At 58.5% G+C, this 21,760-nt stretch overlaps 1 protein-coding gene across 2 annotated transcripts; it reads left to right on the forward strand.

The window, feature by feature from the left end:
• Nucleotides 1-359: 359 nt before the first annotated feature.
• Nucleotides 360-21,079, forward strand: SLC45A3 (solute carrier family 45 member 3). 2 transcript variants are annotated; one of them, XM_028129277.2, is made up of 6 exons: nucleotides 360-846; nucleotides 1,250-1,324; nucleotides 14,910-15,314; nucleotides 16,134-16,922; nucleotides 17,606-17,871; nucleotides 19,361-21,079. In XM_028129277.2, exons 3-6 carry the CDS (start codon nucleotides 15,143-15,145, stop codon nucleotides 19,796-19,798), a joined length of 1,665 nt encoding a protein of 554 aa, XP_027985078.1. In that variant the 5' UTR covers nucleotides 360-846; nucleotides 1,250-1,324; nucleotides 14,910-15,142; the 3' UTR covers nucleotides 19,799-21,079. The 2 variants fall into 2 exon arrangements, with proteins under 2 accessions (XP_027985078.1, XP_008152418.1); XM_008154196.3 differs by lacking the exon at nucleotides 1,250-1,324.
• The last annotated feature ends 681 nt before the right edge of the window (nucleotides 21,080-21,760 follow it).

Here is a 21,760-nt window from a genome sequence, read left to right on the forward strand (position 1 = left end):
TGATTTTGAAGTCTGCAAGTCAACAGCGCACGGCAATGGCATCTATCCCTCCCGATAAAACTCCAGGGAGGAAGCGAAGACACTGGCCAGCCGGGGCCTCCAGCGCTCTGCCTCCCACCTGCATTGTCCAGACGCTTGTCAAAGGCCCCTGGGAACAGGTATCTGTGGGGACCTTGTTCAACAACTGACAAAGGGAACATTTTACTGGCAAGTATCAACCCCTCATCCCCACACACACCCCAAGGAGAGAGAGAGAGAAAAAAAAAAAGGAATTTGGCTTTTAACTTCAGGAAGAGGGATTGAGTCAGGTATCAGGAAGCTCTTTCTGCCTCAGAGAATAGCAAACAGTAGAAGGAGTAACTCAGGGCAGAATGTGACATCTCCTTTCAAGGGCTGGTCCTGCATGGGCGGGGTGCCGCTCTGCCTGGGGACAGGGGCTTGGCCCGCAGAGCCGGAGCAGGTCACGGTCACAGACTGGCTCCCGAGAGGGGAGGTGGCCCGCGGTGCCGGGTCGCTTTTACCTAAATGTTTGGGTGGCAGCGGCGAGGGGGCGGTGCGCTGCCCTAGGTAATGACAGGGCAGTCGGGAGCCGTGCGGGGGCTGCCCGTCGCGGTCGCGGCTGCAAAGACAGCCTGGAGACCTCGCGCTTCCTCGGCGGGGGGACCACCCCACCCCGCGGACCCCCTCCGGCCCGCTCGCCCCGCCCCCTCCTGGCCGCCCCAGCGCGCATGCTCTCTCCCCCCGCGGAGTAACCTGGAGATTTAAAAGCCGCCGGCTGGCGCGCGTGGGGCAGCCGGAGGCCGAGCTCGGCCGCGCCGGCCCGTGACAGCCGCTCGCCTCGGCCAGGTAGGAGCGCGCCCCCGCTTCTCCGGGGGACGGGGTCCCGGCGCGGGAAGGGGAGGCGCGCGGCGCGGCGCGGCGCGGCCCCGCGATGTCGCGTGCTTCGCGCCCCGCGGGCTGGGACCGACCGCGCGGTGGCCGTCTGGGCGCCGCCGTCACCTCGGGTCCCAGGGGAGGTGGCGGGGCGGCCGGGGCTGCGGAGGGCGGCGCACCCGCTCGGGGTCCCCGCAGGGCTGTTCGTTCTCGGCGGGAGGCCGGCTGGGCTGGGCGCCCGGGCCCCGCGGTCCCCGGCTGGCGGCGGGTGGGCGGCCGCGGGCGGCCGGGCGCTCGCTCCTGTTGCACCTCCGCGTCGGAGTTTTCTTTGGAAAGTTGCATGTATTTTCTTCCCTTGTCTCGCGGCACCGGAAAGGGGCAGATGAGTCACCGCGGCGCGCACAGTCCCGGACTCGGGAGCCGGGAAAGGGGCCGGACGCCCGCGGGAAAGGTGACTGAGCCCTTTGGGGCGTTCGTCTTGGCGCCGGGCTCTGGGCAGGGAGTTGAGGCTGGAGCGTGTGTGTGTTGGGAGGGGGGGGGGGGGGCAGGAGGAGGGGTTCCTCTGCTCCTTCTCAGCCTGGGTTACCCCTCGGGGGAGAAGGGGAAAGGGAAGCTGAGTGCCCTGCCCTCCTGCCTTGCAGCTGCCAGGGCTCGGGGAGGGAGGCGAGGATCTGAGACCAGCAAACGGTGTGATGAGGGGGGTCCCTGGGCCCCTGCTGCAGCTCCCCAGGGCTCTGGGCTCAGGCTCCCCTGCTGGAGAAGTCCCCGGGGCCCTGCAGGGTTTCTCCAGGACGAGGGGCCGTCCTTCCCAGGGTCTCCTGGAGCCCTGTGATTTGCTCTTGCCCTTGACCTCTGGGATCAGCTTCCCTCTTGCTGGCGGACACTTTTGACCTCCTCAGCTTTTCCTTCTCCCCAGGGCTTCTCCCCTGTGCTTCCTCTTTTCTCAGGAGGCCGGCGTTGGGGGTAGGGAGAGGTTTGGCATGGTGGTGGGTCCCCGCCTCGGGCTGGCCCTTCTGCTGTTACACGGACCTGGCCTCCGTGGGGCAGGGACTAAGAATAGCCCCGCTGCTGCTCGCTCGCTGCCCTGGAGCCTGCAGCTGGGCACAGCCAGTGGGCCAGGGCCCGGAGTGACGCTTGCCCGGCTCCTGGAAGCATTGCTCGGAGACGGAGTTGAGGCTCCGGGGGGCCTCTGGCTGCTTCTCCGGAGGCACTTAGCCGGTCCCCCTCAGAGCCAGCCTTGGTGTGGACTCACCTGCCCGAGCCCGGGGAACAGGCTGGCTTCTGAGGGTGGGGAAGGCAGGGGCCGGGAGGTGCAGGCTGGATGGGAAGCCTGAGGAAACCCACAGAGCAACTTCTCCTAGGGAGGGAGTGGGAGCATTTGGGAGGTCACAGGCCCTTTAGTTGGATGGGTCCCATTCCCTCATTCCTCCCTTATCTCCTCCCCCCAGGCCTGTCAGGGAGCCAGGACTCTGTTGTTCTAAAAGGGCTCAGAAAACTGAAGCTTGAGTCAGCAGGATGAGTCTGAAGATAAAAATACAGCTGTGGATGAATGTGCAGCTGTGGGCATACAGGCCCCAATTTAGTGGGGGGGTGGGGGGGGTGGTTCGTATGGACTGGCGGAGTGTGTGGTGACCTCTCCTGCTCTCCTGGCTCTCTGAGTTACCCTGACAGGAGGAAAAGGAGGAGGAGCTGGACAGTGATTCTTGGTGGTCCACTCAGCTCCTTCTGGGCCAGTGGGTGGTGGAGGGATGGTGTGGATTCCCCTTTCCCAGCCTGTCCAGGCCTCTGGAGAGAAGAGGCAGAGAGGCGGGGATGGCTGAGGACTCCAGAAGGGAAATTAAGCACTATTATCAGGACCATTATCATCTAATAGCACAACATTATGGATAAGAACCCAGACTGTCAGAAAGACAGGGTTTATGTCTTGGCTACTCTCTTAGCTATGGAATGTTTTGCAAGTTATTTAACCTCTTCTCTAAGCTTCACTATCCGTGGCTGCAAAGTGAGGATGAGGATAATAATAATAATGATAATACCTACTTGTAGCTTTATTATTTATTAGACAACAAATATAACAAATGAAAATATTTATAAATATAGTTCTATATAATATAGAAAAGATATGCAAGCATAGCTCTCTTAAACGACACTGATAGAGCACTGGACTGACTGTGCCTGATAGGAAAGAAGTGCTCAATAAATGTCAGCTAGGCCCTAGCCGGCTTGGCTCAGTGAATAGAGCGTCAGCCTGCGGACTGAAGGGTCCCTGGTTCGATTCTAGCCAAGGGCACATGCCTGGGTTGCGGGCTCAATCCCCAGTAGGGGGTGTGCAGGAGGCAGCCGATCAATGATTCTCTCTCACTATTGATGTTTCTGTCTCTCTCTCCTTCTCTCTTCCTCTCTAAAATCAATAAAGGAATATATATATTTTTAAAAAGTGTCAGCTAGTATTAACCACATCCAGTGTATCTGTCACTGTCACTGACTGGATGGCGGCCCCCAGCCTGGGACTCCCTTCTTGGGTTCTGCTCTAGACCTTGTTTCTTTGGGAGCGAGGTCTCCCGGACTTTGGGGGGTCAGTATGATGAGGTAAGAGGCTGAGCTGTAGCACCCCGTTGCCTGGGTTTGAATCCTATTTCCTCTTTTGAAAGTTACTTCACCCCTCTGTGCTTCCTCTTCCCCCTCTCAGAATGAGGATAAGGGCGCCCACCTCACAGTATTGTGAGGATTAAATGAGCGCACGCAGCTGAAGCTCCGAACGCAGCAGCTGTAGGTAAAAAGAGCTGGATAAGTGCCAGCTGCTGCTATTTGGTGGCAATGAAGACAATTGTTGTGGTTTACAGTTCGAGACCAGAGTTTCTTAGCGAGGGAATCACACCATATAAAACTATATGCAAACTGTGAATGACACATAATGCGGTTGAACTTGTGGTTTGGTGCAAAGAACACACCAGGACTGGATGTCCTGGACTCTCCCTGTCAGTATCGTGTGTGACTTGTTTCTTCATCTGTCCAGTCACCCCTGTCCCCCTTCCCTCCTCAAGTGGTGATGGAAGTGAATTGTGAGGTGATAGATAATATACACTGAGTGGCCAGATTATGATGATCTCTGAATGTATAATAATCTGGCCACTCGGTGTGTGTGTGTGTGTGTGTGTGTGTGTAGTATATATATATTAGAGGCCCGGTGCATGAATTCGTGCATGGGTGGGGTCTGGCCAGCGTGGCCAGGGGGAGGGGACATGGGTGGTTGGACTGCCTGCCTGCTGGTCGAACTCCTGGTCGAGGGGACAATTTGCATATTAGCCTTTTATTATATAGGATATACACCGAGTGGCCAGATTATTATGCGTTCAGAGATCATCATCATCTGGCCACTCAGTGTATATTCTGAAAGGTCAAGAGCCTTCCATGCAGAAAGGTTATCTGTTGCGATTTTTAGGGGAACTGTGATGGGGAGGGTGTGCCCTGAATGTGGGTTCAGCTCCTTCTCCCCTCCCCACGGGGATCCTCGCTCTGCTCTCTGGTGTCCAGCCTAGCTTCCGTTGGAACAGTCGGTGGCCCTGTGTGCTGGACAGCAAGGGTTGAGGCTGGACCAGGGGGTGCCAGGCCCAGTGTCTCGAGCGCCGACACCACCGGACTCCCAGCAGCAGCGCTGAAGTGTGGAGCTTTGTCCAGTGTGTTAAGTGTCCCTGTGTGGGGCCAGGGGCTGGTGACAGAGCCGTCACGGGATGGTCCTGACATCTTGCCAGAACGTCCTGTTTAATCCCCTTTTCTGCTGCATGGTGTTCGCTCTTTACGGGATGAAGTGCCGCTGGGCCCTGAATGACTTGCAGGGGGCCTCTCGCTTCTGATGTCAGAGACGGGCCTTTCTCACCCGTTGCCTTGTTTCTGTGTCTGTGAAATGGAGAAGATAATATTCACGCTGCAAGGTAAATGAGAGAGGCACGTTTAGCGAAGTGCTTGCACAGACCAGGAGCTCAATACATGTTTATTTCCTTCCCGTCCTTGTTCATTCTGGATACCGACTCTCTGGGAGCTGGGATGAGACGGCAAGAAGGGTCCCATAGCCCCACAGGCCTTCAGTCACCAAAGTGAGGCCATACCGGATGCCTAGCCAGGTAGGATGGCCTCAGGAGCGGCCAGCCTGTGACCACAGTCCCTCTTTCCCAGTTGGCTCTGTCGTGCGCTCTGCCTCTCTAATCTCAAGTGTCCTTTGAGCTGACAAATAGTGTCCAAGCTGGCAGCATGTGGCCCATCCCTAGGGATGTGACGATAGAGCTTCCCCCTCCCGGCTCCAGCCATGAGAGAGAGCTGAGCACCCGGAAACCTTGGGTGTGGTCCTGCCATGAATCAATCCCAGGGGCGCAGGTTAAATCACATCAGACAGGAACCCTGATTCAGCTTCCCGTGTGAGGCCTTCTGTAGAGCACCCCTCTTCCCAGGGTCTGGGCAGGCTGTGCTCCCTGCTTTCTAGGTGCCGAAGGCCTCAGGGGAGCAGGGCTGCCTGGGAAGTTTGGGAGAAAAGGGGGATCCTTGACAGCGTGGATCCCAGGCAGTGCTGCAGGATGGGTGGGACTTGAGCTGGACAGGGCTCAGGTGAGAGGCCCTGGAGGGCAGGTGACTGGAAGCAAAAACAGGCCCAGTGCTGATGAATATCCTCTTGGACCCAGATCTGAGAGCAAAACTCGCCCCTTGATTTGGGGTCTGGTATTCTTTCTTTCTTTCTTTTTAAAAAAATATTAAAAAAAATTTTTTTTTTATTTCAGAGAGAAAGGGAGAAGGAGAGAGAGAAACATTAATGCTGAGAGAGAATCATTGATTGGCTGCCTCCTGCACGCCCCCCACTGGGGATCAAGCCTGCAACCTGGGCATGTGCCCTTGACTGGAATCGAACCCAGGACCCTTCAGTCTACAGGCCGATGCTCTATCCACTGAGCCACACCAGCTGGGGCGGGTCTGGTACTCTTTCCACCACGCCTCACTGGGGAGGGGCCAAAAGGGGGGGTGGTATGGAAGGCCCAGGCCTCAGGGGCTGTGTTTTGCAGATATATACCCTTTTTTGCATCGTGTTCACCTGTTTATCTTTCTTTCTCTCTCTCTCTCTTTTTTTTTTTTTAACCTGCTCATCCTTCAAGGCTCAGCAACATGGCTACCTCCTCTAGGAGGTCCTAGAACTGAACACGCCCCACTGGAGGGACTTGTGTCTTTGCACCTGTACCACCTCTGCGAACAGGGCTGCAGTCCATTGTTCCAGCACCTTCTCAGGGGGCTAGCACACAGTGGGGCTCAGAGACTATTGGATGGGTAGTGGGTGAGTTTCAGTGCTCTTTGGTGTTCCTTTGGGGGAGTTTAGGTTGTACTCACTGAGGCATACTTCCTCCAAAGGTGGGCAAACTAGAGCTCTTTAATACTCATACTCATACTCATAATCGAGGCTTTTTTGGAGCCTGCTTCCACCTTGCTCGCCAGTGACTATTTTTGAGGGCACATTTCCATAGGATGGAGTCTGGCCTCTGATGACAAATGGGACTGGTCACAGACCCGGATATCAGGGCTGAAAGGTCCTTAGAGACCGTCCCATTTGAGATCCTAGAGGTGGGACATGGCAGAGCTGGGAGCAGCACCCTTGTATGACTCCCCGCTCTGCTCTGCTCATCTGCGGGTCTGCCTGGACCCTCCACCCCGGCCTCATTCCTGTACCCCTTCCCTCCGAGGGAGGCCAGGCTGCAGGTAGAGGACAAGGGTCATCTGTGCAGATGGGGAGAGCTGCCTGGACTGGCTGACTGGCAAAGTTCAAGTTCACTAGGAGGGAGGCCAGTTCGGGTTTCACGTTGCAGGGGCTGTAGGAAGAAGAGAGAACAGGGAGGGGGAACTTCCCAGTGGCTTGGAGGATGTGCCCAACTCCCCATCCTCCCACCTCCGTCCTCTTTCCCCACCCTGGGCTTAGGGATTTCTGGGGACCACTGCCCCACATTGTAGGGAAGCATTTATTGTGGCCCAAGTAGAGGAAGAATTTGGTTAACTAATTTCAGCCAGTGACAGAGTCCAATTCTGAGAGGGCATAGGGAAAAGGGCAAATTCTGCCCCCAGCTGTCTCGGTTACTTGGCTCAGTTTCAGGTGACTGCTGACCCTTGGCACTCTGACGTACCGGAGCGGGAGCGGTGTGAAGGCAGGTGAAGGAGGGTTTTTGGTGGTGGTGGTGGTGGTGGTGGTGGTGGTGGGTGTGAGATCGCATAGCTTGTGGAGTGGCAGAGAACCCGAGACAGCATCCAGGCTCGTGCTCACGTTACAGATGTGGCAGCCGAGTCCCTGAGAGGTGAAACGGGTTCTCCAGGCAGCACAGCTGTAAGAGTTGCTGAAACTGGACCACACTGTCCTGGCTCCCGGTTCAGAGCACTTTCCAGAATTTTCAAACGGTGTGAATTCTTCATTCAACCCTTTTTATCTATGCAGCCTTGGGCATGTTCGTGGATTTCTCAATTTTCATTCTTGGGCAATAGGAATATTAAATAGTGCCTACTTTGTAGGATTGTAGAAATGGTATGAATTAGAGAGAGAAGGTATGTCAGTTACCCAGCACATGCCGGACACCTCCTGGACAGTTGGTAGGTATCAGCCACGGTGATGGTTTCCCCTGAGGACCGGAACCTCCCTGTCTTATAACATTGGGATGTTTATCCGTCCCTCCACCTGCCTTCCCAGCCTCCGACGGCAGGCAGGTCTGCTGCACTGACCTCTGCTCACCTGTTGGGGCCAACACCTGGGAAGGCATTTACATTCTTGGCATTCCTCTTGCCTCTGGGGCTGGAAGAGGCGCTAGAGGGGAGGTGGGGGGGACTCCAGTTGAGAGGAGAATGGAAGAGAAAATAAAGGGGTAGCTGGTTGCCCTCTGACCTCTGCTGCTCCTGTTGGGGAAAGAGCAACCTCTCCAGATTGCTCTGCCGAGGAAGCCTGGGCAGCTGAAGAAGAGGCCGCCAGGAACTTCCATAGGGAAGGCTGTTCGAAAACCGAATCATTTTCCCCCATTAGAAATAATGTAAATTGAATTAATCCACACCAGGCCCCCAAATGATTCCCTGTTTTAATCTTTCTTATACATAGTACATGTCTATTGTACTGTTTATAAATAAACACTTTAAAAACAAAAAGGACACTAAATGTAAATGAAAATTTAACAAAAAGGAAAGGAAATGTACAGTAAAAAAGGAAAATCTATAATAATAAAAGCATAATATGCTAATTAGACCGGACAGCTGAACAACCTTCCGGACATCATTCTGGACGTCCTTCTGGATGAAGCCGCTGGGGCGGGGGCCGAGGCAGAGGTGGTTAGGGGCGATCAGGCAGGCAGGCCAGTGGTTAGGAGCAATCAGGCAGGCAGGCAGAGTGGTTAGGGGTGATCAGGCAGGCAGGCAGAGTGGTTAGGGGCGACCAGGCAGGCAGGCAGAGTGGTTAGGGGCGACCAGGCAGGCAGGCAGGCAGGCAAGTGGTTAGGAGCCAGCGGTCCTGGATTGCGAGAGGGATGTCTGACTGCTGAGGGATCAGGCCTAAACTGGCAGTTGGACATCCCCCTAGGGGTCCTGGATTACAAGAGGGTGCAGGCCGGGCTGAGGGACCTCCCCCCCACCCTGTGCACGAATTTCGTGCACCAGGCCTCTAATCTATAATAATAAAAGCATAATATGCTAATTAGACTAGATGTCCTTCTGGACGATCTTCCAGATGAAAGTTGGGCTGTGTGTGAAGCCCAGGTCCCGGGTGCCAGAGGGAAGCTGGTGCCAGTAGCTGGGGGAGGGGGAGGGGGGGGGGGGAGGAAGGCCTACTCTTGCACGAATTTCATCCATCAGACCTCTAGTTTAACAATAATTATAAGCAGCAAAAACAAACAAACAAAAAAAAACAGGAAAATATTCACAGAACAATATCCTGAGATTTTAACAGTGAGTGGTAAACTGACTCATATTTGCACATGCTTTCCTTTGTCACCCGAGAGATGTGTGACTGATCATACAGGAATCGGCATGAAAGGGTTGTCAGGTTGAGAAGGGAATTGTTCAAGATGGGAGACGTTCGAGAAACCAAGGTCTCACTGTACTTTCTGTCAAACCTAATGGCTATGAAGTTGGTCGTATTGAGCCAAGTTTTCTTGCCTGTCAAATGGGTCTACTCATGTACCCACCTCATCAGGCAGGTGGGAGATTGAAATGCTCGCTCGGAAGACTGCCTGGCACATAGTGTCTCGATAGTAGCTGCTATTATTAACTGCAGATGAGAAAGCTAAGGCTCAGGGAGGTCAATGAGCAAGGTCACAGTCAGAATAAGGGGTGGAGTTGGCATGCAAACCCAGGTCAGACTGATAGCAGAGTCTAGGTCACCCTCAGCACCTGCCAGGTTCAGGGGTCTGCGGCCTCGGGCTGGGGGTGGGGGGTGGGGGAGTGAAAGAGAGCTACCCAGGTTGTCTTGGTGTGGAGGGTACTTGGTCAAGGTGACTCAGTGTGACCTTGGGTCACAGCTGTTCCCAGGAAGGAAGCCTGGTTGGGAGACCCATTGCCTAGAGTCAGATGCGCATTTGTGTCGACTGTCACCATGGTGCCAGGTGACCCTTGGGAGGTGCTTGGCCTCGACTTAGGCTAGCCAAGGTGAGGGTCAGGCCTGTCGTTGGATTGGAGAGGGGAGGAGAGATCAGAGTGAGCTCAGGGACTGTCCTCCCCTCCCTTCCCCCAGCCTCCTCTGGCATTTGCTCCTTTCAGAAGCTGGGCTGCGGCTCAGACAGGGCAACAAAAGCAACTTTCCTCCAAGCCACTGCCACCTGTTGGGTTTTCACACATTGGGGCTGAGTGCGGGGAGGGAGCCGTTGCCCTTTTCCCAGTGTCTGTGGTGTGCCCCCTCCGGCCCCCCAGGGCCTGGGATTCTCTTTGCTGCCTAACGTGACAGGGCTCATGAGCTGGAGGGGGTGGGGGCCCACAGCAGCTGGAAGGGGAATTGAGTGGGAAGGGGCTGGTGCTGGCAGCCGGGGGAGAGTTTGATGGATTACTCTGTGGGCCTGGAGGTTTCTCCCTAATCCCCCTTTGTGTCCCAGCCTGCAGCCCCCTCGCTCTCTCTGACAAGCTGCTAAGCAGAAGGCTTCCAGTCCCAGTGAAGAAAAGGCAGCGCAGCGGGCGAACTCTAAATCCCTGGCCTCTGGGCCCCGGGGGAGGCGGGAGCAAGGGAGCCAGTCTGGGAGGGGACTGATCTTCCTCCTTCAGCCTGGCCCTTATTCTCACAAGTCTCGTAAGGTGCAGGGGTTGCATTCGGAGTGGTGTGGGCAGGTGTCTGTGGGAGTCCTAAGTCGTGCGCCGTGGCTATTTGTGCAAATCCCGGCCTTTTTATGGGGTGGGATCAGGGAAAGCAGACCCTCGCTTCTTTGGAAGTATTTGAGCCCAGAGCATCAAAGACTAACGATGGGTTGGAGGGTGCTGAACCATGATGCAGTCTGATCCTGTGCCCCTTCGCCTAGCTGCCCAGGGCGGGACACGGCCCTGAGACAGTGGCGGCTCCTCGCCTCACAAGGATGCTCACTTTCAGGGGCCCTGGCTGCCAGCATGGCTTCTTTCTGGGGTGTCCTCGGGCTTCCGGTGGAGCTGCATCTCTGGAATGCAGTGCGCTGGGGTTTGCTGGGTCAGGCCAAGGACATTGGTCCCAGGGACTGCGGCCAGGGGGTGGCTGACAGGTGGCTGGGCTGGTGAATCCCCAGGTCTCTTCCCTGCCCCCCACCTAGAGGGCCTGGGAGAGCTCAACCTGGAACCAGATTCTGGGGTCCAGTCCTATGTGGAGGAAGGGGGGCGGGGTCCTCCCAACCTCGAGGTCTTGCAGCCTCCACCTGAAGGTTGCTCCCCACCCTCAGTCCTGGCCTGGGGTGGGACCTCCGCCTCCTGCAGGGTGGTTCGTTGGGGAGATTGGCTTGGAGTAACCCCACCCCTCTGCCGCTGAGTCATTACCCCCCTGGCTAGCCTGCCCGGTCCCCAGTTTCCTCCTGGGGGAGGGGGAGGGGGACAGGAGCGAGCCTCCCCAGGAGCTGTGAGAAAGCCGGCTGTCTTTGTGAGTGTGGAGGGAGGAGGGCACCGTCGCCTGCCCGGCGGGGTCAGGGTGGGGGCTGCTGCCGTTTGATGTGCCCGGGCGGGGTGTGGGGACGCTGGCCCGAATAAAGAGGCCATAGAATTGCTGCCTGACACGGGCCCACCGCGGGGCTGCCTCCGCCCGGCTCCCTCGGCCTCTGTCTGTCAGTGTCAGCCCAGGGACTCTGCTCCCCACAGCTCCCCTTCAGCCTTGCGTGCGGGGTGGCAGGATCCCCTTTGAAAGCCCTCAAAGGCCCCTTTATCCGTCCCTCTGACCCTCCCCGCCGTAGGGCGCTGAGGGAGGGGGCTCGGTCGCCTCTCCTCCCGCCTCCTCCCCTGGGATCAGAATTTTGGAGAAAGTTCAGGCTTAGCTCCTGGCGTGGCTGTTTCGTTTCCCCACACTCCCCGCTGGGCCTGACCTGAAGTGGGTGTGGCCGAGCCCACCGCCTGCTGAGGGGCTGGGGGGGGGGGATGCCACGTGGTGGAGCAGGGGCGCTGTCTAGGTCTTCGTGTCTGGAGCTGGACAGACTGAAGGCAAGTTCACGGACCCCGCCGGACCCTTGGCTCTCTGAGGGGCCGGGGTCCTGCTCCCCAGGGTGAGGAAGGATGGCGCACTTGGGCGGAGCCCCAGGGAGGTGCGCAGAGTCGGGCTCCCTCCAGCTTTCTTGTTGCCCTGTCCTGGGGGCCAGGAGAAGACGGGGGCCATTTGGAACTTGAGAGGGTCTTGCCCTCGAAGGCGGAGGGCCGTGGTTCCTTTCTGGGAGGTCTGGCCAGACCCCCCCGCCCCCCTTTCAGTGCCTCCTCAGCCCTCCCCACCAGGTGTGTGGAGTCTGCCTCTGTAGGTTGATCTTCTGTTTGCCAGACAAGGCAGATGCTCCCAGAGCAGTGGCTGGAGGGTGTGAGTCAGAAGCATCTCTGAGCCTGGAGGGAACGTGGGGGGTGGGGATTGGGTCCTGTCTCCCTTCCTCCGACCCTGAAGGGGACAGGGAGGGAGCTCCCCACACAGGGGACTGGCAGTGCTCCATCACCTGCAAGTTTTAGCCTGCACCCTGGGGCTGCTTGTAGGAGTGTAGCCAGGGCAGTGGTACTGACCCCCTTCCTCTCCTCCCACCTCTCTGGGCTCTGGGCCTGGGAGCCAGAGGGCCTGCGCTGCCCCCCCCCCCCCCCACCCCATGCCCAGGGAAGTGGGCCTGGAGGGACTGGAGTTAGTGCTGAGGGTGCCCCTTGGTCACCTCCTCCCCTGAGGGCCCGGAGTGGGGGTGAAGGGGGCAGCCTGGGGCACTGGGGACGATGCACGGAGAAGAAAGGGGCTTTGGAGGGGAGAGCATCCTTTTGGCTTGGGATTTCTCAGGCACTTCCTGGCGGGAGTAAAGCCCGAGGGTGGTGAGAGTGCCCTGGACCCCCCCCCCCCCCACACACACACACACAACATAGACATGCAAAAGAGACGGCTCAGTAACCGAAGAACAGTGGGCAGAGCAGGGCCCGGAGCCAGCCGACTTCCTAACCTACTCCTTTCAGTGAATTCCTCACCTGGCCCAGCCCCTGGTTTCCAGGTTAGGCCTCTGTGGGGAGGGGAGAGGTGCTGAGGAGGGGGCACGGGGAATGGGCTATCTGGGTTGTAGGTGGGTGAGGGGAGAGTCCTCTCTGCACCCCCTTTTCTCTTTCTCCCTTGTGGGCTGAGGAGCTGGGTTCAGGGAGGGAGGGAGGCGGGGAGGCAGGTGGGTCATTAGTAGCAGCTGGAGAGCTGCAGTTTATTTTAAACGACAGCAACCTGGTCTTGGAAATGGGGGAAGGCTGTGGGTGAGGCTGGGTCTGACCACTTCTGTTTGCCCAGGGAGGGCCTGGCCCTTAAAATCCCGAGCAGGTGAGTGTCCAGGGTCCGCCCAGGCTGAGGGCAGGGAGTGGACTGGGCTGGAAGCCTTCTGACCCAGAACCCCTCCCTCCAAGCTGGAAAGCACCCCTGGCCTCTGTGCCATCTACTGCTTTCCTTCTGGGGGTGCTGCGGCCAGGCAGCCTCTGGGGAGGGGCTTGGCTCAAGCCGAACCGACGCTGCCCAGCTGAGAGTGGCAGCCGATACCCCCTTCTCCCTTTTGGGGCCTTGTGGGCCAGTGTTTTACACTCTCCCCATGCCACCGAGTCCCAAAGCAGACGGGCTGGGTCTGAGCGGAACTTTGGGGAGGAGAGGGCTCAGCCTTATCTGATCTGCCAGCTGCAGAGCCCCAGTGGCAGTTGTGGGATGGAGAACTCTGCCCAGGATTGATAGCCATCTGATTTCTCTGTGGCACAGTGCAGAGAGCACCCACGACACGCTGAGTAACACCCACGGCCCTGGGGAGCTGTCATTTGAAAAGATAAAAGAGGTTGAAGTGCCAGATTATGAGATGCTGAGTGAGACTGGAAGAGGGGGTGAGTGGAGGCCGAGGGTGCTCCGGGTGGGGAGGAGACTGGAGCCTGGCCCGCTGCCACCGTGGACTTCACACAGCATCTGTGGGACTGAGCCCGCGAGGCAAGGGAGGCTCCCGACCCCGGCCCCCTGCGGCCTGGGCTCTGTGCACCCACCTCCTTCGACATGGAGGACAGGTTAGAGCAGTGGTCGGCAAACTCACTAGTCAACAGAGCCAAATATCAACAGGACAACGATTGAAATTTCTTTTGAGAGCCGAAAACCCGACTTCTGCGCATGGGCCACGAAGTTTCAATCGCACTGTGCGTGTGCGCCCGCACGTGGTATTTTGTGGAAGAGCACACTCAAGGGGCCAAAGAGCCGCATGTGGCTCGCGAGCCGCAGTTTGCTGACCACTGGGTTAGAGGACTTGCCTTTTCACACCCGGATGCCCCTTCTATGCCTCCTCTTCGTGGCTGACTTGATCTTCCCTCTTTTGTGGTCACTTCTGAACAGGGAAGACTGCAGTAGGTGCTGTTATAAAGCAGGACCTGGAGGCCAGCTTCCCTGGGTCTGGGGAGGGGGGCACAGGGAGGGTGCTAGGACCTGGAGGCCAGCTTCCCCGGGACTGGGGCTGGGGGGGCGAATAGGGTGGGATCTCTATGCACAGGGGTCAGGCCTGGAAGGAAGGGCTGAGGGACTTCTCTGCTGAGAGTGGAGTTGTTTGGGGAGCAGGGAAAGGCTGCCGGTGGAAGTGGTGGGGCATCCTGCCAGCCCAGGGGTCACAGGGCAAGGCAGTTGCTGACAGTTGGTGGTTTCACACCCCGGCGAGGTGGGCACCTGGGAACAGCCTGGCCGAGCCGTGGCCCCACTGTCCCCACTGCCCCGGGACAGTCGGGCAGCTCAGGTGGGAATGTTTCCTCTCCGTGAAGGCCGAGCGCGGGAAGAAGCTAAGGGAGAGGGGTTCAGGCCCAGGTTCTTGGAGAGGAGCGCTCTGTCAGTGGGTCAGTGACAGACTCAGACCCACGCAACCAACCACAGCCTCCCTTCCCTTCCCCTCGTCCTGTCGCGGGGGCGGGGGGGGGGGGGCGCGTTCTGGTGCAACATGGCTCAGGGCCAGGCAGTGCAGAACAGGAGGCGCTGCTCTTAACAGGAACGGCCCAGCTTTGGGAAATGAGAGAGGAGCCTGGTGGGGATCTCCAGGGGCACCTCGATAACAGGGCCTGGGGATCCGGGAATTCAGTTGGTTTTTTTTTTTTTTCCACACCAGCAGGCGAGGGCAATTGCAAGGGTATGTATCCAAGACAGAGAATAACCAACATCTGTTTGGCTCTGGAGTGTGCGGAGGTTTAACCGTCATATTTACCTTATTCATTATCTCAGCCTCGGGCTAATAGGAACATGCATTTCCTGACTGGGCAGGTGGCACCTAGGTGGCAGGGCCCGGCACCAGCCTGGGAGTGACCAGGTTTCGGGGCCGTCAGCGCAAATCCTGGAGACCCCGGTTCCCAGGACCTCGCCCTCAGTGCTGGATGTGTTCCTGCCCTTTTAGGACCTGAAGGACATGCCCCCACCGCGGCACCCACGGCAGCGGGCACTTGTCACGGGCTGAGAAGCGGGACCTGCACGGAGGGCTGGCAGAAATGGGCTCCCGGCTGAGTCCTCGGCAGTCTGTGGCAGCGAGGAGGAGAGGCCTGGGCGTCTGGAGCGGGGCTGGGACGAGGTGGCTCTGGAGTGAGTGACGGGGTCAGAGCCCTGCCCCCCCCCCCCCCCCCCCGGCCCGCCATGGTCCAGAGGCTGTGGGTGAGCCACCTGCTGCGGCATCGGAAAGCCCAGCTCCTGCTGGTCAACCTGCTGACCTTCGGCCTGGAGGTGTGTCTGGCCGCAGGCATCACGTACGTGCCACCCCTGCTGCTGGAAGTGGGGGTAGAAGAGAAGTTCATGACCATGGTGCTGGGTAAGTCACCACTTCCTCCCGCCTCCGGTTCCAGATCCATGCCACCTGGGCCCAGGGCAACGGTGCCTCTGTCCACAGAGCAAACTTGGAGGGAGCGGGGGCTGTCTGCTGGGGGTTGGTTGGCTGGGGTCAGGGGTGACTCTGGGCTGAGAGGGTCCCAAGAGGAAGAAAAGGGTACAGGGACATGCCCTGGTCATCACTATACCCCCCTGGCCTTGCATCATGACCGGCTCATAGGAGACACGGTAGAAATGGCCCTTCCCCTTGGGCTGGCCCTGTCTAACTGTTATCTATTATCTCATGTAATGCCTGCTGCAAGCCTTGGAGGGTATCTAGTCCACAGAGAAGATAATGGAGGTCTCTAAGAAGATAGCTGACCTGGCCAGCTGTACAGCTGGATCCTGGGTAGTAGGGTCAGGGTCTCCCAGCCTGGGCTCCTGCTTACCTGTGGGATGAATTCTGCCAAAGCCACTAAAGGCAAGTGGGCAGCATCGCGAGTGCCCCAGGCGGCAGGGGCTCTGCCAGGACGATGGGCTCTGGAGTCAGACCGCCTGCCGAAGCCCTGCCTCCTGCCCTCCTCGCCCTAGCCCTGGACACGAGTCTCACTCACCAGGCGCTCCGTGCCTCAGTTTTCCCACCTGAAAATGGGGCGTCAGGGATCCTAGCTGTGAGGAGTCCGTTAGAGTCCCTGAGTACTCAGCACAGTGCCCAGGACAGGAGCGGTCCATCACGGTCATTTCCATCCTTCCCTAGGAGGTTGGTCTCCCCGCCCCCGCCCCCGCCCCCGCCTCGGGCTCACACGACTTGCCTTTCTTGCAGGCATCGGCCCGGTGCTGGGCCTGGTCTCGGTCCCACTCCTGGGCTCAGCCAGTGACCACTGGCGTGGGCGCTATGGTCGCCGGAGGCCCTTCATCTGGGCCCTGTCCCTGGGCGTCCTGCTGAGCCTCTTCCTCATCCCGAGGGCCGGCTGGCTGGCGGGGCTGCTGTGCCCGGACACCAGGCCCCTGGAGCTGGCACTGCTGATCGTGGGCGTGGGGCTGCTGGACTTCTGCGGCCAGGTGTGCTTCACCCCCCTAGAGGCCCTGCTCTCTGACCTCTTCCGGGACCCAGACCACTGCCGCCAGGCCTTCTCCGTCTACGCTTTCATGATCAGCCTCGGCGGCTGCCTGGGCTACCTCCTGCCTGCCATCGACTGGGACGCCAGCGCCCTGGCCCCGTACCTGGGCACCCAGGAAGAGTGCCTCTTTGGCCTGCTCACTCTCATCTTCCTCACCTGCATGGCGGCCACCCTGTTTGTGGTCGAGGAGGCGGCGGCGCTGGGCCCAGCCGAGCCAGCGGAAGCGCTGTCCGTCCCCCCCAGGCCAGCCCGTGGCTGCCCGTGTCGCGCCCGCCTGGCTCTCCGGAACCTGGGCGCCCTGCTTCCCCGGCTGCACCAGCTCTGCTGCCGCGTGCCGCGTGCCCTGCGCCGGCTCTTTGTGGCCGAGCTGTGCAGCTGGATGGCGTTCATGACCTTCACGCTGTTTTACACGGACTTCGTGGGTGAGGGGCTGTACCAGGGTGTGCCCAGGGCTGAGCCAGGCACTGAAGCCCGGAGACACTACGATGAAGGTAAGGCTCCTTGGCGGGGGGAGCGGAGAGGAGGGGTTTGGGGGGCTCAGGCCTAGGGGCATGCCCACCACCTGTGCCTGGGCAGGTAGCTGTGCACCCCTGCACCCTGACTCCCCCATTAGGAAAACGGGCCCAGCCTCTGTGTGCAGCTCCTCGAGGTTATGGGGCAGCTGAGCCTGCCGTCTCGGTAGAGCCTGGGGCTGCTCTGGGAGTTTGGTCAGGGCCCTTGTCCCACAGTGACAGAAAAGGCCGCGCTGATTTAAGGTCCAAAGGGAGTGGAGGAGTCCAGGCTGGCGTGTCAGGTCTGCCTGGTCGATGGTGTCCCCTACTCCCACTCCTGACTTTCCAAATCCCCTGACTTTCCAAATTCCAACACCTTGCGGCCCAGGTGTCCTGGAATCTCGGAGCCTCTGGCCGAACTGTCTTTGTGTCCCTCTCGTCCTCCTAGCCAGCTGAGCACTAGCTGGGGCTGCCGATCCACCCTCAGAGTGGCTTCCTCTGCCCTTAGCCAGTAGCTCTGGCCACATTCCCTGAGATCGGTGGGACAGCCTAGACTCCTGGGGTTTACAGGTAGGGTAGGAGGGTGCTGGGGAGCAGGGCCCCTAATTCTGAGCACCCCCCAGATTGTATTGGGCCCCTCGCCCTCCCTGTCTGACTGCCTCTTTCCCCTCCTCTCTGTCTAGGAGTCCGGATGGGCAGCCTGGGGCTGTTCCTGCAGTGTGCCACCTCCCTGCTCTTCTCCCTGGTCATGGACCGGCTGGTGCAGCGGTTCGGCACCCGGGCAGTCTACCTGGCCAGCGTGGTGGCTTTCCCCGTGGCTGCTGGCGCCACGTGCCTGTCCCGCAGCGTGGCTGTTGTGACCGCCTCAGCCGCGCTCACCGGGTTCACCTTCTCCACCCTGCAGATCCTGCCCTACACACTGGCCTCCCTCTACCACCGGGAGAGGCAGGTACTCACACCGGATGCTGCCTTGGGGGGGCGGGGTGGAGTGGGGCTGGCCTGCCCAGAACTGGGCTCAGGCGAGAGTCGTTGGAGAAAGCAGTCTTTGATCCGAGGGGAAGGCCACGCAGCCCCAGGGCCAGAGACGTGGGCTGCGGAAGGAGGGTATAGATTAGATTCTGGGAATGACTTCCTGGTGTCAGGATTATAAAGCACTTGAGTGGATGATTGCAGGAAATGCAAAATCCTTCTCTGGGGGAGTCCTGAGGAGGCCTGCCAACAAGCCCTCTGACTGCTGGGTTGTGCTGTGGAGGCCGGGGGCTGGGCCAGGTGACCTTGGGGCCCAGCCTCTGCAGACGGGAGTGGGGAAGGCCCGGTGTGGGGCAGAGGCTGGGAGGGCGGACTGACCTGGGCCTGCTTTGTTCTCCCAGATGGGGAAGGCTCCTCACTGTCCCCTCTCCTGCTTTATCTTCGTCTTCCTATCGAGTTCTCTCTCTTTCATTTTCCTGCTTTTTTCCTCTTCCTTTGTTCCCTTCCCCCACCCCCTCAGCCTGACACCACTTGCCTGGACACTTTGTAAGTGGGGGCCTTACACTAGCCCCTCCAGGGCCCCCCTTTTGTGGGAAGCCCCCTGACCAGGCTATACGGTCAATGTTGTCTCCTCCGCTGGCCCCACTGAGCTACAGTCCTGGGTGCAGACGGGCAAGAAGCTGGGGTGTCCCCAGGGAGGAGATGCAGGTGTGTCCTCAGAGCTTCCAGACTTGGGGAGACGTGTGTCTATGCCCTTGTAGGACATGAGTGGGTTGCAGAGAAGCAGCAAACTGAAGGCTGGTGAGCCGAATCGGTAGCTGCCAGGGTGGAAGGGATGGAGGGAGGGGCCAGGGTTCTGGTTGGGGGAGCCTGGTTCCTGAGACCCCTGTCCGCACACCGATAACCTTCATCAGCCTCCACGCCTCTGCTGCCCTGGCTGCGGGCTTGGGGCTGATGTCCCGAGGCCAGGCTTGGGCACGTGCACTGGTGCCAGAGAACATCCAGGGGCCGGTCCTCCCCATGGACCGAGGAGCAATTCTATCTCCAGGGGCCTCTCTAGGCTCCAGCCTCACTGGTCTTTCCTGGGGTTGCAGGCAGGGGGGGGGGGGGGCTTGGGAGGCCCATTCCAGCAGTTGCTGATGGCACACCTGGGCCTGTGCATCGCCTGCACCTGTCTTTGCCCACTTCCGTGAGTGGTGGGCTCCCCGGGGGTCAGGGATGAGCTCTGCTATGGATCTCAGACCTAATGCAGCCAACTAGACTTCTAGCTTCAGATTTGTCCTGTCCCTGCCCCCTGCCCGTCTCCCACTCCTGAAGAGAGTTCTGACTCGACCCAGACCAAGCTCAGGTTTCTGACCCGCTGCCTGGTTTTCACTAAGGCCCGTGGACTGCTTTGTTATCGCTGGGGGACCCCCACGCCTGGATACACACCTGTCCTCGTCCCCTTGTCCTTCCTTCTGTTCCCCCAGGTATTTCTTCCCAAGTACCGAGGAGATGCTGGTGGGGGTGCCACCGAAGATAGCCTGATGACCAGCTTCCCGCCCGGCCCCAAGGCCACGTCCCCCTTCCCCAACGGACACGTGGGTGCTGGAGGCAGCGGCCTGCTCCCCTCCGCGCCCGCGCTCTGCGGGGCCTCCGCCTGCGATGTCTCCATGCGTGTGGTGGTGGGCGAGCCGCCTGAGGCCAGGGCCGTTCCAGGCAGGGGCATCTGCCTGGACCTCGCCATCCTGGACAGTGCCTTCCTGTTGTCCCAGGTGGCCCCGTCCCTGTTCATGGGCTCCATCGTCCAGCTCAGCCAGTCCGTCACTGCCTATATGGTGTCGGCCGCAGGCCTGGGTCTGGTTGCCATTTACTTTGCTACGCGGGTAGTATTTGACAAGAGTGACTTAGCCAAATACTCGGTGTAGAGCACTTCCCACCCACTGTGCGGGGGGCCTGCCTCCCTGGGTCCCAGCTCCCCCCTCTTCCAGGCTCCATAGGGCTGTGGGGCTGGCCTCCCGGTTCCTATTGCTGCCGAAGTGGTGTGGCTCTCTGCTGCCACCCCATGGCGGTAAGGTGCGTAGCTGCACAGATAGGGCACTGTGGCTTCCCCATCTCTCCAATCATTAGAGCTGTGACTGAGTCCACACGGGGCTAAGTCTGGACTTACAGGGAGAGAAGGTCAGGGCATTTGACTAGCACCGTGCACTGGAATTCAGGACTCTCGCGGGATTACCCAGGCTCAGGGGTAACAGCTAGTGCCCTGATCAAGACATACCAAGAGAAGGTACTTGGGGAGCTGAGTAAACTCAGCCACCAGGTCTCTCTCCAAGCCCCCCTATCCTGTAGGTTCCCCCAATGTTGCTCTAGTGTGAAACTCTCTCCCCCAGGATTTGAAAGTATGAAAGTTACTTAGAGGGGCAGGTGTCTGAGGGGAGTGGGGACACTGCCTTTCCACTGATTCCCCCAGCCCTGTTTCATCAGGGCGTGGCTTGTGGGCCCCTGTGTCTCCATCATAGGGACACAGGCCTTTAAATACTTAACTTATTTATTTAAATAGAGGGGAACCGATTCCCAGCTCTGTGTTGTCGGTGCCTGGGAGGTGACATCCTTAACGACGGTCCCCTGAGATGGCTGGCTATTGGGCTAAGCATTGCCAGAATCCCCTTTTTCCTGGAGTGATTGGTTTGGCCCCAAAACTTTCTCACCCAGGAGCTTGGAAGCTCTGCTCGCCCCAGCTGATCCCGACTCCTCTCACCCAAGGCTGGTCAAGGCGGAGGAGGGCTGGGCTTCAGGTCTGAGCAGCCTCCCTGGACTGCCCTCCTCTCTTGGCCCAGCGTGCCCCGCCCGACTCCCCTCTGCTTCCTCTAGGACTGGGCTGATGAAGGAGCTGCCCACCCCCTACCTTTCTCCACTGGCTTCACAGCCTCTCTTTGGGGCTGTTTCGGGACCAGAAGCACTCAGCGTGGCTCCTCGAACCTTTATCCGTCTCAGCCCCCAGGGCATATCTGTGCTTGGGGACCCTCGCACAGAATCTCAGGAGCACCCCCTGCCTAGGCTAAGGAGGGCATATCTCTGGGGGGTTTTAAGTGCCGTTTGCAATAACGTCCTGTCTTATTTATTTAGCGGAGTAAATATTTTATACTGTATGTGAGCAATCAGAATATAATGTTTATGGTGATGAAATTAAAGGTTTCTTATATGTTTAATTGGCCTGTATTTATCTTCTCTGCCGGGAAGGACCAGATTTCTCAAAAATTATCCTCTGATCCCTTTTCATTGGAGTTGGGTTTTTGTGGAGGGGGGTTGAGGGGGAGGGCAGCTTCAGTTCTCAGCGTCACCAGCAGGTGGAGCCATAGACCAATACTCCGGTCCTTTGGTGATTGGGTATGGCTGTGCTACCCGCTGGATTGAGGGGTTCCTTTGGGAATGTGGGGGAGATGAAGGGTTGGGAGAGTAGGGAGTGAAGGGGAGTGGGGGCATTTTCCTTCTCAAAGGGCTCATCGTATGTCCAAGGAGATGGAGCAAGCACTCATTATCAACTACAGCAGTACGAACTCCCCTGACGTGCAGGTGAGGGTTTTGACCTCCCTGTGCCTTGGTCCTGCCCTTTCTCATCTCCTTCATCCTTCCTGCCAGGCTCAGGTCAAGTTCAGAGGCTTCTCTTCCTTGTCACCTCCCTCAACTTGACGGGTCTTCCTGTCCTTTAACTAGTTACTTAGCAAAAACTAGTTTTATTCATTTTTAAAATGTTCTATATTTTATTTAACTTTTTAGTATGGAAATTTCAAACATACATGAGTAATGAACCTGGTATAATGAGTCCAAGTTCAACAATTATTAATGTTCTGACATTTTTGTTCCATATCCTACACCCTAACTCCTGCCTT

Source organism: Eptesicus fuscus, chromosome 22 (genome assembly GCF_027574615.1).
Source record: "Eptesicus fuscus isolate TK198812 chromosome 22, DD_ASM_mEF_20220401, whole genome shotgun sequence".
Taxonomy (NCBI): Eukaryota; Metazoa; Chordata; class Mammalia; order Chiroptera; family Vespertilionidae; genus Eptesicus; species Eptesicus fuscus.